Raw genomic sequence first — 19,350 nt, 5'->3', positions numbered from 1 at the left:
TCATCTTTATAATTCAATTTACTAAAAATAATCTCTTAAAATTTATATTAGGACTATTTAGTCTATTACGCCATCAACTCAGCCAATCAGAAGCGACGTTACCAATGTAAGTACATTTTTAAACCAATTAAAATGCTCGTAACAAGAAAATTGATTTATATTTAGGGAAATCTCTTTTTTGTCATGTATGGACGGCGTCCCGTGTATGTAGTGTGTTGCGTGTGAGAAGTGCGTGGTGAGTGTTTTGGGAGATTGCATCCTCTTTTATTGTGGAACATTCGTCCTTTGTATAGTGTCATATCATTTGATAATGTGATTCGTTAAGCATTAAACTTAATCACATAACTGGCTTGTCAAGCATTGCCATACGACCATGTCATAAATATCGTAAGACACATGTGTAATAACACTAATATGACGCCAAATGTAGTTTTTTACTTATATTTCTATCGATAAAAGTTATGTGACTAATAATAAAACATTAAGGCTCGTGGCATATCAAATTATTGAGCTCGTTTGATCAATTTCATATCACATAGTCACTCATGTAAGGTTCTCTATGTCTCCCTATGGCATCTACAGACGTCATAGGAAGATAGTTTAATTCTTATGTTTACTAACTCATGTAAGGTTCTCTATGTCTCCCTATGGCATCTACAGACGTCATAGGAAGATAGATTAATACTTATAATTACTAACTCATGTAAGGTTCTCTATGTCTCCCTATGGCATCTACAGACGTCATAGGAAGATAGTTTAATTCTTATAATTACTAACTCATGTAAGGTTCTCTATGTCTCCCTATGGCATCCACAGACGTCATAGGAAGATAGATTAATACTTATAATTACTAACTCATGTAATATTCTCTATGTCTCCCTATGGCATCCACAGACGTCATAGGAAGATAGATTAATACTTATAATTACTAACTCATGTAAGGTTCTCTATGTCTCCCTATGGCATCTACAGACGTCATAGGAAGATAGATTAATACTTATAATTACTAACTCATGTAAGGTTCTCTATGTCTCCCTATGGCATCTACAGACGTCATAGGAAGATAGATTAATACTTATAATTACTAACTCATGTAAGGTTCTCTATGTCTCCCTATGGCATCTACAGACGTCATAGGAAGATAGATTAATACTTATAATTACTAACTCATGTAATATTCTCTATGTCTCCCTATGGCATCTACAGACGTCATAGGAAGATAGATTAATACTTATAATTACTAACTCATGAAATATTCTCTATGTCTCCCTATGGCATCTACAGACGTCATAGGAAGATAGATTAATACTTATAATTACTAACTCATGTAATATTCTCTATGTCTCCCTATGGCATCTACAGACGTCATAGGAAGATAGATTAATACTTATAATTACTAACTCATGTAATATTCTCTATGTCTCCCTATGGCATCTACAGACGTCATAGGAAGATAGTTTAATTCTTATGTTTACTAACTCATGTAAGGTTCTCTATGTCTCCCTATGGCATCTACAGACGTCATAGGAAGATAGATTAATACTTATAATTACTAACTCATGTAAGGTTCTCTATGTCTCCCTATGGCATCTACAGACGTCATAGGAAGATAGATTAATACTTATAATTACTAACTCATGTAAGGTTCTCTATGTCTCCCTATGGCATCTACAGACGTCATAGGAAGATAGATTAATACTTATAATTACTAACTCATGTAAGATTCTCTATGTCTCCCTATGGCATCTACAGACGTCATAGGAAGATAGATTAATACTTATAATTACTAACTCATGTAAGATTCTCTATGTCTCCCTATGGCATCTACAGACGTCATAGGAAGAAAGATTAATACTTATAATTACTAACTCATTTTGCATTAACATTGTTAAGTTAGACCAGGAAAACTGTTTATCAACGAGAATTCAATACACAAGATGAAACAGCCATTTCGACGTTGATCAATTGACTTAGCAATGCCGACATTAATGACGTCATAATCATCATTGTTTGGGTGTCAATTATGCCACCATATACTTCACTTTGTCTTGGTTAGTTTATATAGTAGAAGTTACAAGTAAATATTTACAAAAACGTGGACTATTTTTCAAAATACATGTATTATAATTGTGGACAAACCACCAGTATCCAGATTAATGTAGACAGGAAATGCTGATCTACAATGTACACTTTGCTATTGAATTAACATACACTATCTGTATATGAATTTGTTGTCAGTACACAATATATACAAACAAATAACTTTCATCACCATTTACTGTTCTGTTTTTACATATTACAGGGTTATCTGCCCTTATTGGTAGGTATTGATAGTGACGCAATGTGTTTGCGAGCATAACGTCAACACTTTCGGAGAAAACGACGTGAACTCCGCTTACAAATTAATGACGATACATTTATATGATACCTACCCGCAAGGGAGCTAACTCTGTAATATCTAACAATGGAATAGTCTTTTCACTCGAATCTATTTTTTCCATATAACGGATGTGTCCTTAAATCATTCCTTCACTGCTTCGATTTTCATTTTCCAGGCATTTTTCCAAATGCTTAATAAATAAACAAATGAATGAAAGCGGAAAAAAATCGCAAGTGGCACCACTATGTGTGAAAATAAGGTCCATGCTTCTATGCCATATAAGTTAACCTGTATGAAGTTATGTTCTGGTTCCCGCGACTGGAAAGTTTCCAAAGTCCATAATGCGAAATTACAAAGGATAAGAAATGTGATGAATTGTCGCCCATACTTTGCCTTTTCCTGTACCTTATTTCCGGCCCTCAGCTTCCTGGTGGCGAGAAGAAGAACTGTTTGGATAGACGCCTGCAGGATCATGAGAAGATTTGTCATCACATTAAGAACACCAATCGCTTTGTCTGTATAGAATACGTCCGGTATTATATTGAACACTCCGAATAAAAGAAGCCCCGTAAAGGAAGCAAGAAGCAGACTCTCCTCCAGACCAAATCTGAATTCAGAATAATGCCGAAGTTTATGCATACGTTCGGCGGCCAGAAAACTGGCGATACTGGTAAGAATATACATACTCATTTCTGAGAGTAACATCAAGACAACCGCCGACTCCTGAAATGCTTTTAAGTTGATCATCACATAGAAAGCCACTGTCGTTATAATGGCACACACAGACACAAGAATCCCGATAAATAATCCGCGACTCGAATTCGTACAGTCTATACTAATTTTATGGGACGATCTGTTCAATGATATCGTGTCGTCGTCCTGAGGACTGATTTCGTCATTTCCGGTCGTCATGGTTTGGCATTTTGAGTTTCGGTCGGTACCAACGTTAATCCACATTACGCAGAGTATACCTGAAACACAAAACACAACATTAGAAAATATGTCAGAGGAGGAAGAGTCATCGCCTGATAAAGGATTGTGGATAGAGGGAAAGAGATAAATCAAAATGATCTGTAAAAAGATATTCAAATAAAAGGGAAATGTGAACGAGAAAAAACTCACAAAAAACCTTATAATCGAGAAATGTTCGTATCGAGTGAAAAAATAAAAACAAAAAACAGAACAAGAGGGATAGTATGTTTACATACAAACACGCTTCAGTATTCAAAACAAAAACGCACTTCACACACACAACACACCATATACACTGGAGGCCGTTCTTAAATGACCCTGGCTAGTGATAGTTAATAAATATACAATCAACAAACAAAACAAAAAGTAAAAAGTGAAATGTGTTTCGTCCAGTTCTTTATCCAAAATTAAAAATATTTACCGATTGTCTAATACATACAAAAAAATCGACACCAGATTGAAAACGAGAGCTTTGAATTTATTCCTTGAATAAATACATTTTTTATAAATCGAAAACAACACGATACCTAAGGGTCTGTTTGGATCTGTGTGTTGTGTGGATGTCTGTTTTTGGAGGCTGCTGTATATTCGTGTTGTGTCTATTTACAAAAGTGGAACTCTTCCCCTTGTTTATAGTGCCCTGTGACGCATGGAAGTCACCGAACATGTACACCCCACTCGGTCTCATTAATATTGACAACAGAAAAAAAACAGTCGTCCCATCCCCTTTATGCTGACCGCTATGCAGTAGTAAAAATGACCACTTTTATAAACTAAGGTGTTTTTTTTGCCCAGGGGACAACCTCAAAACGTAAAGTGAGGTGCTGTCGGGGGATACGTTAATTCACCAGAGATTTTATAGGCATGCAAAATAGCACTAAAATAAAGGTGTTTATTGCTTTTATATCTCAACTAATTTCACTCTGAATCTTTAAAGTTATATGTGCCGTAACTGGGAGAAAAAATTGGCATGTTAATTTTTCTTCATTAATCTACTGAAAACTATACGGTTTGATGAATTAAGCTGTGGAAATCATTCAAATAGTTTCAGATGTCTTATGAACGTTAGTTACAACACAGAAATCACGTACTTTAAAATTATTTTTATGCCTTATGTATGTTTAAATGGAAACAGAAATCACTTTACAATTAAATAATGTACTAGTAACACTGCCGAAATGTGAAATGAAGTTGTACACCACAATTCGGCTTCATGGTCACCGTAGATACTCATTGCGCTTCACGGAGTACATACATGTGTAATGAATTTTGGTAGTACTGTTAAAAATCATTTTCTGCTCTTATTTGTATTTGTAAAATTAAAACCAATGCATTGAAAGTACTGTAATTTTCAAAATGTTAGTCCTTTTTGGCGATGAACAACTTATTAAAAGCTTATCTTGATTCGTGAGTGTGAAAAATACGGAACATATAACTTTAACCTACAGGTATTCTTACCAGTACAAATGATACTGTATTCAATGGTGCATGAATACAAGTAAGGTCCTGTCGACTGAACCACACGTGACATCATGTCATCCCAATAGCACGTTGCTTCCGGAACTGTCACGTGGTTGCTGTAGTTTGAATTATCCATGCCTGAAAAACGAATGAAAAATAAACTAGAAACATCAACGCTTAATTTGGGTTTAATCGTAGTAGCATGTATAAATAGCGTTAAACCATTATACTTATTTTTTAACTCAACAAGCAATACACGCCCCCTTGTCAGTACCCTATCTGCTATTTGACCCAAAAATCAATCCAAATCAATGTGTTCTCATTGTATTGGGTTTCATGGAATCCATCAATCCCCTTTTTAAACTTTTGTCTGGAAACCCAATTACCAAAACAATCCATTTTAGTAACAGTGGCATTTTTCCTCAAATCAATCTGTGTTTCTACGTAGGATATTTGTTTGTCGATTAAACAAAATCTATCAATCCCTCTTAAAGTTATCATCTGAAAACCAGTATTTGCCAAGGGAGTCTATTTTTAGTAAGTAGTTGACCTTGTGACCGTAAAATCTGTCCGATGCTGTTGTACCTCAATAGCTACTATTGTATGAATTCCCAAAAATATTCACCAATCCGTTCCCGAGTTATTGTCTGGAAACCAATACCCGGTCCGACAGACAGAGAGATACTATAGAACTGTCATCCCTTTTGGATGAGGCATGGGAAGAATCACAGCCCTCGGGGTAAGATTCTAAAGTTGACAAACACGAGGCTTCGCTGAGTGTTTGACAGCTTAAGAATCGTATCCTTAGGGTTGAGACCTCCTGTCCCACCCCTAAGAGGGTGTATGTTGAGACCTCCTGTCCCACCCCTAAGAGGGTGTATGTTGAGACCTCCTGTCCCACCCCTAAGAGGGTGTATAATTCTTTCAATGTTGTGTCAGAAAAAAAATCACCATTGGAAAATTGATTCTGAAAACAGACAAATGAATAAAATACTGGTAATCTGCAAAACGACGGCTGTTGCTTTTTAATTTTGTGAAAAAGCCGAAAACATCTGATAAACCATCAAATGCTATTGCCAAATGGTCATGTAATGGTTTGCAATAAGATATTACATTTCGAAAAAAACATACTCGTGGACTCATAAATGTCACTCTGGTTTGAAGATTGGACTTTAGTTCTCGGCGAAATGTCGTCCTTCTTGTTTTGATTCCAGTTATGTAGGACAGACAGGGTTTCCATAACGAGGCTTTGGACCCAGACACAGACGTTCGTACAGCACAGATGTATCATGCCGAACCTTGCAACTGTCTTGTTAGTGTGGACACATAACTGTAAAAGTTCGTATAATAAAAGTCGATTCATTTCACTGATGTTATATATCAATACTTATAGTCCGTTTAATAAAAGTCGATTTATTTCACTGAAATCATATATGTAATGATTATAGTTAATTCAATTAATTAAATAAAGTCGAATGATTTAACTGATGTTATATATTAATACTTATAGTCCGTTTAATAAAAGTCGATTCATTTCACTGAGATTATATATATGATACTTATATTTAATTCAATGTAAAGTATGTAAAGTCGAAACATTTCATTGATGTTGTATATTAATACAGATAGTCCGTTTAATAAATCTCGATTCATTTAACTGAGGTCATATATATATCATCGTTAGTTCAATTAAAGTCGAATCATTTCACTGATGATTTTCACTGAGGTTTAGCCGCCTTTTACGATAATGCAATGTGGTAATCACGCCATACCTGTATGACCATTCACGGACGAAGGTACATAACTGATTTTAAAATAAAACATGAACGTTTTTGCTTTTGAATAAAAGTATAACAAGTACCGCGAAAGTTTTGTATTTTCATATTGCAGATTGTGACGTCACGTGTTTCCGAGCGTAACGTCATGATTTTCAGAGAAAACGACGAAAATTTCGCTCACACAATAATGACGTCACAATGGATACCTACCCGCAAAGGATGTCACTCTGTTATATGCAAAGACAGAGTATTTGGTATAAACGTGTTTACATTACCTTTGCATTCAGGAATACAAAGTAGAGCTGGATGAATGTGAAGACAAGATGGCCGAACGGTTTTGCAGCCTCAATAGGTTTGTTACACATGGAGTTTCCGTCAAATGCCTGGAGATGTTGTCCAAAATGTAAACCGCTGTCCACCATACTACCCACTCCGAACACTGTCAAAACAAGGTTAACACTGTCAGTGTCCTGTTTAGCATTTCCAGTTCTGTCTCTAGACGTTAGCTCTTTGTATTTTGATGTTTGCTTATTGCGTTTTGATGTTGACTTATTGCGTTTTGATGTTGGCTTATTGTTTTGATGTTGGCTAATTGTATTTCGACATCAGCTGATTGTGCTTCGACTCATTTCATTGCTATACTTGCACGGAATTGGCTTAAAGTTGCCAGCCAATCTACTTTTGAATCTTGGTAATGATTTTGTAGATAATTAATTTTATTACGTTGTTTTCTCGTAATAAAACTACATAAATCTAAACAAACGGCGTGTGAAGAGACGACTACCGGCAAGAAAAGATAACTGTGCAATTGAGTAGGAGGACTGGTTCAACTACTGTTAGTATAATGTGACCGGGTGGGTGCGTTGCTTGGTGTCTTCGGCGGCATGCTTCAGTGATATAGCACTGTAAAAAGGGTAAGATATACCGGAGAGTCTCAAAACACCCACAGCACGCTGCATGCACGCAACTCATCGCATACATATGAGGTCGTCCTTACACGACACTGGCTGTAATTAGGACGTAAATTAATCGAAAAACAAAGCAAATGCATAATAGATCTTAAATGAAATTTGCATGTGCACAGAAAAAAGTGTGGGTCTAACATCGACGTTAGAGTCATTTAATGTCATTTTATGCGTGGAATTCGTAGTGTGTTTCAACGTCTCTATATGTATTGTCTTCCTGTGGAGGACCTTGTTTTAAAATGTACATTTGTAAGTTATTTCTCATTATTTTAAGGGTCAAAATTTATGATAATAAATTTCAATAACCAATTATTATTTAAAATAATTGCAAACGTAACCCAGCAAGCATATATCTTCGTGGACAGGTGTAAAGTTCTAAACGACAGGACCACAAATAAATAGAGTGAGACAAATATGATATCAGACCAGGACCAAGTTTCACGAACATTCCATAACTTTAAGGAATTCTTTATCTCATCAATCGCCATAGTAAATCATTACAAAATTTAAGGGAACATTTAAGTTTATGAGCCTTTCGTAACATCTCTAATTCGTTTCTAAGCAGATTTTTAAGTTAAAAATCCTTAAATTTAAGGAATGATCATAAAACTGTGCCCTGCTGATAGGATTTGTTTAAAACTGTGCCCTGTTGATAGGATTTGTTTTTAACTTGCATGGTTCGCTTTAAATATCCCAGCTAATCAGACGCTACTTACTGACTGCCCCTAGTCGCAGGTAGAAACTTCCGGTGAAGTATGGATAGTTAACTGATTGGTACGAGAATGGATGTTCTTCCTTCGGTTGGTCCGAAACGGAAGTAGAGGGCGCCTTGGATGACGACAATCTACGTGATAGAGCTTTAGCAATATCTCGCATGCCCATATGCTTCTTCCGCATCATGAATGCGTAGATGTAGACAATAAAGAGGATTCCAGCCACATATAGATATAGATAGAACGCCTGTGAAAAAAAATGTTTATCAGTAGTGTAATTTATTTAAAGGTTTATTCAAAGTGTGATGAGCATCAAAGCGTGGAGGTCACATACACTGAATCTTGATTGGTTGATTACTTTAACGTCCTATCAACAGCCAGTGTCATCAATGAACGGCTTTACGTGTATGCGGAGAGTTGTGTGGACGCGTTGTATGTGTATTTTTGAAAGTATATGGTGTATTCGTGTTGTGTATCATTGTTGTATTGGTTTTCGTGCTCTTTTTCTTGTGCGATGGGTCGTGAAGCATCAGGTAGCATATATATTAGTAATATGGGTAACACTATCTACCGCATTGATGGCATTGTTGACATGGTATATTTACATCAATTAAGAGTTTGTGCCTTTGAGACAGTTTGGAACACCTTCCAAAGCAATTTGCTCTATCCACAACTTTTTATACACTTTGCGAGTTTCTGTACAGATTCACGATACATCGTTGTAAACAAAGCGTAAAAAATCTGTTTGTTCATTGAATCATGATCTGAATAGAGAATACATGGTTAGTATCTTACAATACAAGGGTTACTTTCGTGTGGGACTTAGGAAAGCCGAGATGACGAGGCTTTGTCGAGTCATCTCGGCTTTCCGTGTCGACCACCAAAATAGACCTTGTATTGTAAGATACTAATCGTGTGTTCTGTTTATCCTGCAACTATTATGACATTCAAAACGAAAGCAAATTTCCAGTTATTTACTTGGTTTCGCTCGAATCGAGACGCTTCTTTGATGCGGAGTAAAAGATTCATTCACTAAACCGAATGAGAGAGTACTGCTTGTTACGTCCTTGGGAAATGTATAAGCGCATTCGCGAACAGTACCAGTAATTCTATTCAGTGTGTAACATTTCTGAAACAATATAAAAATACTCAAAAAACATCACAGTATTATTTTACAAACATACCTTTGCTATTAGCCAAGAAAAAGACGATACCGGCATACGAGATTTTCGTTATCGTAAAAATGATGTCATTCTGTTGAATGTGACGTCAATTTTTTTTTAGCGGGATTGAATGACGTTTTATTCACCAGAAAGTTAAAGTTCTGGGTCAAGTCAGAAAAAGTTCCGTGAGATATGGAACAAATTCACGTGATCGTATTAATGGAAAAGCATTTGTATTGACGGATCAATCACATGTTTATCCGGCAGTAGTTATCCGTCAGTAAGTGGGGCAGTTGCAGGATAAAATTGATAGAGGCATAATAATGTACATACATATATATATACTTACCTCGAAAACAAACGGCATTTTTACAGGATCCGCAAATGTTTCAGCCATAGGGACGATGATCCCTGTAGCAACCAGGAATATACCATATATACCGCTCATACAGATTGACAGGTATTCTCTGTAAAACAATATTCGTCATTAAAAACGCACACATAATTGGCTGGGGTTAACGCCCTACCAATAACTAAGGTCATTTAACACAAGAACGTGCATTGTATTGTATGTGCGAATTTGCAGTTGTATGTTTTCGGATCTTGTAGTATATTTTGTAGTAGTACCTTTATATAATGGAAACTTTGACAATGCTTTCTCTCTCTCCTCTCTCAATAACTGAAAACAGGTCACCCAATCATCTCACTCTCTTTAATCTGAACGATAAGTATATCATTCTTTGATACACAACTAAGACGCTTCCTCACGGAATGTCAAACTTGAGGCATTGTCAAACTCAACAAGATTAAATTATATTTACTTTCAATTTATCTCTCATTGCGTTTACGAAACAAAAAACGAAAGTATATAGTAAAAAAATAACCCTAACATCAGAACATCTACTTAGTACATTGAAGACCTAAGATAAAATTACAATGCCAAACAAAGATTTCAAATGAACAATGACGTTTCATTTCGTTTTTGTCGCGTGGCGTAGTGATATTCAACTACTTCGCGGTAATTAGCACGACGCCAGGAAACATAGGACGACATGCGTCATGGAAGTTTAACATTAATTTCAATTCATATATCTAAAGTTATCATGCCGCTAACTGCTGGTCAATTTTAATATATAATCAATATGTAATCATAAAGAACGGTTTTAATTTACTTGAAGTAAAATATTCAAATATAATGCTTCAAACATTTGTGTCTAAGTAACATATGTTAGAAGAAATTTTATTTTCAGGTGAACAATACATAAATTATTATTTTACTGATCGATGTGTGCTGTAAGAACTAGAGAGGATAATGTGTTAGAAGATAAATATAGTAGTACAAGTTCACTGTTTAAATGCTTTCCCTGTGGTAGGAGCCAGATATAGAACAAGTTCACTATTTCCAGGCTGTTTTCGTGAAATAAACTAAATAAAGAACATAATCACTATGTAAAGGCTTCTCCTGTAAAATCACCTAAATATAGAAGCTCACTCTCTCAAGAGTGTCCTTGTGTTAGGAGCTTAAAATAGAAAAAATGCTCTCCCGGTGTCAGAAGCTAGTTATAGAACAAGTTTACTATCATATGGGAATTTTTTTTTCTCGTGACATAAATTAAATATAAAAGAGTTTCTCTATCTTAACGTTATATAGAATACTCACTGAAGACTTTCCTCGCACTTCCGGACATCGTCTGTGTTTGTTTGACTGACAAATACGTCATCAGCATCTCCATCATCAACCCCGATAGTGTCGTCTGCTAACAACAAATTGAATGACGTCATATATTTATGGGTTCTTATTGGCTACATTATTGTCAACCGCAATTTGATGTCATGTTCTTTTATCCCCAAACAGATTACAAAAATTAATAAAATAAAAGTATTCTGAAGTAATAACAAAATTGATTCGGTAAGGCAATTAATAATGATTAAATAAAACAATATCTATACGGCATCCACTTATGTTTGTACTAAAAGCCCTGAAAGTATTATTAAAGATGATATATTTGCAAGGAACATCATCTAAAATACATTATGCTTATGCCAAATGAACTGATTTTGTAAATATATAAAGTGTTACCGATATCAATCATGTACGCAACGTCATGAAAGTATTCACAAAATTGCATACCTTTGTAAGAAAACACACCAAAACATTCATAATGATTCAAGAAATACATATTCCAAAGGGTAAGTGGAACGATAAGAAATGCTAAAGTCTGTATGTGTCGGCCAAATCTCTCTTTGCATATTGCAGAGTTACCTCTCCTGCGGGAAGACATCCATTGTAATGTCATCATTTTGTGAGCGAACTTCACGTCGTTTTCACTGAAAACATTACGTTACGCTCACAAACACTTGACGTTACAATTAATACCTATCCACAAGGAAAAATAACTCTGTATTGTGCCAATAAGCATAAAACATACTACAGTAGTTTGTACTAAGTTAGGTTAGAGTGTCTGCCGTAGTTTTTTTTCTACTCTCCGCTTTGCTCCGAAATCACAAAATTATTTATGAGCGCAGCCTAGCGGAAACAATTGGTACTAAGGCAGGTAATCAAGTCTAGTACTACATACCTGTGTTTCCGGAAATCACCTTGGAGAAGGACGACAGGCCTTTCTTATTGTCGTAATAGTGATCGCCTGAACTGTCGCTAGAGTAATTATACGCGTTGTCCAGCTCATTTAACACCTTCAAGGATTCCCTCTGTTTACTCGCATACTTTCCTCCCCAGGTTGTCCTCTTGGTTTTGTCCAATCCCTCGCCGTGTCTCCTCTTATAGCTATGTCCTATCGTCAGCCAGCCTGACAATCTTCGCTCGTCAACAGCAGTCGGAACATTCTCATGCTGCAGGTGGATGTTTCTCTCCAAAGACGCTGTGCCAGAAAGAACTTTATACTGATTCCCAATCATGTAGGACTCTTTATTGATACCGTCCATTTCTGAATGTCGCCTTTGAAGTTTGTGGTTGCTATTCTGCTTAGGAAGTGTATCCATCTTCATGTGTTCTGGTTTTGTTTTCATATCACCATTTAAGGATGCCTTGTCTGTTTCATTGTCGCTTGGACTGTTTAAGGAACCATTGGTCTTGATGTGGTAGGGCCTACCGAACGAAGGTGACTTTGGGACAATAGTACTCTTTACATCATCACTGTCGATCGACTTGATATCCCGAAACATATCCTCGGATGAAACGCTCGCTGGTGTGGCGGGAATGTATGTTTCTGTTGACTCAGGTTTTAAAACAATGCCCTGAGCTTGTTTATCCTTTTCCTGAAATTTTCCGTTCGAAACACTTTTCATTTTCGGAACACCTTTATTGTTTTTCTTATAGCCGTTACCACTAACGACCTTAAATGCACTTGCTTCATTATCCATATTCGGAGCACCTTTTCCGTTTACAGCCGTAAATGCGCTCGTTGTATTTTCTATTTTCGGGCCGCTTTTCTCCTTCTGTGTATCTGTGGCGGAGTCCATTTTCATGGCCTCGGTATTAATACTACCCATATCGAAATCCGAGTTTATAATTTTTTGCAGGTATGAACTTGACTGGGCGTTGATGTTGGGTTCAGTCATTGATATTGTCAAATGGTGTGTTCAAACTGTAAAATTCGAAAAGAAATTAAAGTGTTAATTTTGTAAGAGGATTGACTTAAAGATGCTGCACCGCCGAAAATATATTATTTTATCTGTGAAAACAGGAGTGGACCAATTAGCATTTTTTTCAGTTACAAACATTACTTATATTTACACCATTATCATCATTGAAACGTGTCAGCTTCTTATTTTATTTCAGAACAAAAGAACAATCTGTATTCAATAAAGTTAATAGCACCCGGAAAAATTCCATGGTATTATACTCTAAATGGAATGAAGTACTGGTGGTGCGGAAAAGAGAAAAAAACCTAATTATTTTAAATGTGTTTTTGTGTCTATATATACACGATTAAACATCAATTACTGTCCAAATGTTTTACATTAATTATGCTCTGTCGGTGGTGGGATATCTTCAATATAATTTTTGTTATAGAGATAGATCCATTAATTGTTTGGGTTTGATATTCTACAGTTGTTTCAAGCCTTATCAGTCAATATTATGACTGTTGACTGATATGGCATGAAACAACTGGTTTTTTTTTACCTGAACCACAATGTTAAACTTTATCATAGATTCTGGCGAGAAGACCTTCGTCGAAAGAATGTTTGGGTCCGGCGGATCTGAGTTTATGATGTCAACAGTAAAAGGTCCTCGCCGGTCAACTCAAACTATTGACCGGTCAACTCAAACTATTGACCGGTCAACAGTTTCTGAGTATTTGTATGTTTATAACGGTAATAAAGCAATTTGACGTGAAAACAGACAAAATTACTTTATTTACAATTATATAGATATAGAGTCAGGTAACATTGTATCCTAGTAGCCGGTTATTTACGTAACTGAAAAGGATGAAATTTCTCAATTTTTCGCGTCTAAATTTTTCGCGATCATGGCAATGTTTCGCGAAAGTATTATCCTCATGATACGGTATACGTAGTTGATTCGCGTAACGTCCTTTTAACATACAAAGTTTTTCGAGGAAATCAAATAAATGTGGGTTGTTGGCGCATGCGTATTCAGTACTTCATTCCATATAGGATATCGTTCCGTGGAATTTTTTCGGGATGCAATTACTTATTTTTCATATTTTTAACTTGAAGTAAATTAGAAGCTCTAAGATTTCAAAGGTGGTAATGATGTAAAGTAGTAACTTTTGTGAAAAAATACCATTCGTCAGCGGTGGAGCATCTTTTAGTGGAATTACGCTAGCCTGATTTGCCGAAAAAATATGTCGACTAGTTGAGCTATAGCATGACTTGTTGAAATATTTATGTTGGTAACTCGACTTATATTACTACTTTTGGACATAATCATCTAGGAAACTCAAGTTGTATTATCATGGAACTCGTTGTAACAAGGTTCTGTCAGTCAACTATCCAGGACATGAGTCAACGTTCCTTTATGCAAGTCGACTTGTCGACATAAACAACTCAACAAATCATGTTATAACTCTAATGTGACGCTACTTTTTGAAGATAATTATAAGATTAATATGTGTGATTGAAACCAGACTTTTCTTTTAACATTTCACAAATAAATGCCTTCAGTTTTAATTTCATGACTTATTAACTTGCCAGAGGTGCATATATTTTCAATTTTTACCCGATCCAGCCATGTGTTTCAGCAGGTTTGAGTACCCAAAATGGTACACCTCCTAAATTTGATTTGATTAATAAATGTCTAGACATGATCAAAAATGTTTGAATAAATTTAAGGAAAGTTCAAACATTTTTAGCTTTTTTAATTGTGCCAATCTGCCAAAAATATCCAGTTAAGCAATTATTAATATATGGTGTTCTTAGGGTTGTCGCACGACGTCGTTCCCCAGATATTTTCACAATTTAATTTTGTTGATGTTTACACAGAGATAAGAGATTGCAGAAAAGAATATGACATATGAAAAATGTCATAGTTACTAAAAACACCTTACTTTTTATTCATGACAATTATTGTCAGTTTAGATGGTAAACTGAAACTTCTGCTTCATATATAATTAAAGTGTAGCAATTTGGGTAGCGCCACGTTACTGGTCGACATGATTATCTCGGCAAAGTCAAGTTACCGTAACGCGACCTATTTTTTCTCAGAAATATGCCACCATATATTTTCATTAAATTGTAGATCAGCCCTTAAACTGGTGAGTGATTACCTAAACACGTTTTTCGGTTTACAGGACTGATTAATTTTATAGAGTTCGCTGGAATATGACATTAAAACTATATGTGCCATGTATTTAATACTCACGAATCAAAAAAGTGCTTTTGATATGTTATTCACCACTAAAAAATAAAAGATGTTTTGAATATTACAATACTTATAATGGATACTAATTAGGTTTTAACTTTACAAGTACAAATATTATAAAAAAAATAATTTTTGTTAATACATTTTACTACCTAAAATTGTTATTGCCACCAAAAATTATGAGTTTTACCTGAAGGTATGTTTCCATATAATCATATATATGGCATAAGAAGCAAGAATTTCACAGTGCATACAATAGGTGTTGTGCCTAACGTTTATAGGGCATCATACAAGTGTATCTGTCCATTTGAATTATTTTCTTAATTCATTAAACCTTATGGTTTTCAATAGATTACCGATGGAAAAACAACATGTCAAAATGTCCGCCCAGTTATGGCACATATAACTTATCTATTATGTAGATTATTATAGATTATTATCTATTATACATGAAAACATAAACTGATGCAATACCGCATAACGATTCCCTTTGCATCATTTATCTGATTTATGAAGTGTACCTGCATATCATAAACGGCGACTAAATTTGAGATATTATTTTTTTGATTTTTTTCCTAACTAACTTTCTTCATCCTTACGTTTCCCTTGATGCCAACTCACTTTTGTCCATCGGTTGAGCGTTTGCCCCAGTGAGGAAGGTTCTGGGTTCTGTCCCCTGGCCGAGACACACCAGAGTCTATAAAAGTGATAGTTTCTACCCCTTCTTAGCGCTCACCTTAAAGGGAGTGGGACGACTGTCGCCCGTTGTACACGTTGACGGTTTTTAAGTTTTCACTCAATATATGTTTCAATGGTCGCATTGAAAATATGTAAACAACTACCGTCAACCATTCTCTCGCGTCGAGCTCCCTCCAATGCCGCCTTATGATCAGCGCCCCCTAAGTCAGAGGTACGCACCTCCTGCGCACCCCGATTCCGTTAACCTTCTTCACGGTGGTTGTAAGTATAATGTAACCAGGAGGGTGTGTTGATCTATGGCGGGATGATTCAGTGGGATAGCACTATAAATTTAAAGGAGCCTCGCTTTCATACAGAGACAACACATGCATATGCTCCACCGCTGACAAATAATTATTTTCTCTATCAAAAACAGGACCAGACGATTTAGTATTTTTCTTCAGTTACAAAAGTTACTTACTTTACACCATTACCACCATTGATAAGTCTGAGCTCCTTATTTCACTTCAAGATTTAAATATCAAAAATAAATTATTGCATCCCGAAAGAATTCCGTTGCACTATGTCCTATATAGAATACAGTACTGATTGCGCATACACCGAAAGCAAAATGAATTATCTTATATTCTTTTTTGAGCTAGTTAGACAAATATATACACGATTATACACAAATTATTGTTCAAAACAACAACTTTTTAGATAAACAAGTAGCGATTTAACATTCAAGCGAACCTATTTGAATATGTATAGGGACAGAACACGAATAACTTGCAGACTTTTTTTAACACGCGTAACACATTTCTTACAAGAGAAAGCCCCTTTAATAACATAAGCAGTTAATATGTTTTTGAGAGGAGAGTCGATCGGGATGTCCTTATGACTTCACAGGTCAGTTGTCACCGAATCGGGTGAATGGCTTGAATTGGGGTTTCAAGTGTGTTTTGCAGAAAAATCGCTTTATCTCTAATAACTCAATTGCTATGAAACTCACACTTTCTGGACGTATTATCCAACCTTATATACCAAACCATTCCGTGTCGTGTACACATTAAGCATGTAATTAAACAACCAATCAACTTACATTTTGTTTATATACATCACGTACACGTATATGTTATACAAGTATTTTCAGATGAACCATCCTCGATTTAACATGAACCTCTTTCATACTGTACAGTTAGACTTTCGTAAATGTCATCATAAATCAAATGAAGTCATATTGTAATTTCACATGAAGATAAACTAGATATGTAATGATCGATGAATGAATTCGTCAGCATTTGTTTGGTTTGTTTTGTTTAGTTTTACATCCTATTAACAGCGAGGGCCATTCTACAACTGATTCTACTATAGACTGGATTACCTGCCTTAGTACCTATTCTCTCCGCTAGGCTGCGCTCGTAAATATTTTCGGAGCGAAGACTAGCGGAGAGTAGAAAAAACTACGCCAGGCAATGCAGTCTAATTCTACAATAATATATGGAGTAGCATACATGCTCTAAGTCAGAAAATGTAGCCTTAGAAAATATATGATTTGTTATTTGTTTTTCAATAAATCAGATTTTTAGTCTGGAGTCGACTTCTTATTTATTTATTTTTTACGAAAATTGCATCTCATATAAATAAATGAATATGCCGACAGTTTGGACCAGTATCGTCTAGGTATTTAATCATTCAAATGGCATTGATTATAAAATTCTAAATTAAATGGGATTATCAGAATTGTTTTTATTTGATAATCCGAGACAATTTTCAAATTACAAACTTTTGTTGTAGGACGATCTTATCGAAACAGTCTGTGACATTTACGCATTTAAATGTCTTGACGATTGATACGTGTAATTTACTGAAATTTATTTGAAAACATCACTAAGGTTATTTATATAATAATAAATTCAGTAGCTCATAATATCCGGTAATTATGCAATTTAGAATATATAAAGGGTACCATCAACAATTATATTTTACCCTGCAAAATGAATAATTTAATTCTTCTTAATTATTCGATAATAATAAAATAATTCAATGATTACACGAAATTTGAATGATTGAACAATACAGTAATATAGTTAGTATTTAAATTTCTCGTGACTTGATTATCAAATATCGATAATAAAATGTCTACATACCTTTTGAAGTATTTAAATGACAACTAATTCCACCATATTTGATAATGTAGTCCAGGATGATGTTTGTCCTTGTTCCATGTATATACACAATTTATCTACAACTCCCACCTGGAAAGAGAATTAATTTAGGTTTGACTTTTCTTCTGAAGGGCGTTTAGAGGACATGATTAAAGTACGGACACCGTGTACGGAGTCAAATTTTCTGTCGTCATGGCCCAGTGATTTCAAGATACCCCGATAACGTATACCCGGCCGTCATAGACCAATAGCCACTATGTGATGAAATAGGACCTCTGTATACCCCTGTGTTTCGTAAAGGATCTTAAATGAGAAACACATGCAAAAAAAAAAAAACAATAAAAAAACTTCCGAGGCCAGGTGCATAAAATCTAACACAGATTTAAATTATTTTTATCATATTACTACAACTACCTCCATTTTGAAGAATATCACCGTGAAATATGTTGTAATAATACAGTATAACCAAAACTTCGTCACGACGTCCAGGAATCCTGACGTCACGTCATTGTTTTACTAACGTCTAGTCATGACGTCACGGTGGATTTTCAGCAAATGGAAAGCGCTCTAGGCTATATTAATAAAGCAATAAACGCAATACATGTAGGTTTACACACGCGACGCTACAGGATATCAAGCGAATTATGTGATAAAAGAAAGGTGTTATTTATAAACTATGAATTAATGACCCCTTGAATTTGGCTATGAATATGCATTAGTTACAACACAAAATTTATGCGCTGTAAAATTCTGTATTTTACGTAGGTTCTGGTGGAAATTTACCTACAGAAATCCCAAATTAGACTAATTACATTGTAAAAATGTAAATTGAAATTGAACACAACTTGGCTTCGTGGTCTTACCATATGTATTCATTTCACTGCACTGTATCTGTAAATCATAATTTTTGGTAGTGCAGCCAAAAATCCTTTTCAGCTTCAATTAGTACAATGTACATTTAAACTTAAAACTTATGCATAATTCCCAAACTGTTAGTACAATGTACATGTAAACTTAAAAACTTATGCATTGTAAGTATTGTAATTCCGTATGTTTTGGCTCTTTTTCTAAGTATGAAAATTACGGTACATGTATACGGTTAACATATTCAGATTATGTTGCGGTGTGTGAATGTCTGTATGTTTTTGAGGCTGTTGTTTATTCGTGTTGGATGTTCTTACAGCGCTGGATCTCTTGTCTTTTTATAGTACTATTTTACTTAAGCAT

At 35.2% G+C, this 19,350-nt stretch overlaps 1 protein-coding gene across 1 annotated transcript; it reads right to left on the bottom strand.

Moving 5' to 3' along the window:
• Window positions 1–1,909: 1,909 nt before the first annotated feature.
• LOC138309161 (proton channel OtopLc-like) lies at window positions 1,910–18,739 on the bottom strand. Its single transcript, XM_069250318.1, has 9 exons — window positions 18,106–18,739; window positions 12,012–13,037; window positions 11,093–11,189; window positions 9,782–9,899; window positions 8,273–8,516; window positions 6,867–7,030; window positions 5,945–6,143; window positions 4,811–4,951; window positions 1,910–3,351 (listed from the first exon to the last, which is right to left on the bottom strand). Exons 2-9 carry the CDS (start codon window positions 13,009–13,011, stop codon window positions 2,522–2,524), a joined length of 2,793 nt encoding a protein of 930 aa, XP_069106419.1. The 5' UTR covers window positions 13,012–13,037; window positions 18,106–18,739; the 3' UTR covers window positions 1,910–2,521.
• Between the last annotated feature and the right edge of the window lie 611 nt (window positions 18,740–19,350).

Source organism: Argopecten irradians, chromosome 15 (genome assembly GCF_041381155.1).
Source record: "Argopecten irradians isolate NY chromosome 15, Ai_NY, whole genome shotgun sequence".
NCBI classification, from domain to species: Eukaryota; Metazoa; Mollusca; class Bivalvia; order Pectinida; family Pectinidae; genus Argopecten; species Argopecten irradians.
The sequence above is the reverse complement of the archived record's forward strand: the minus strand, read 5'-3'. Positions and strand labels throughout refer to the sequence as shown.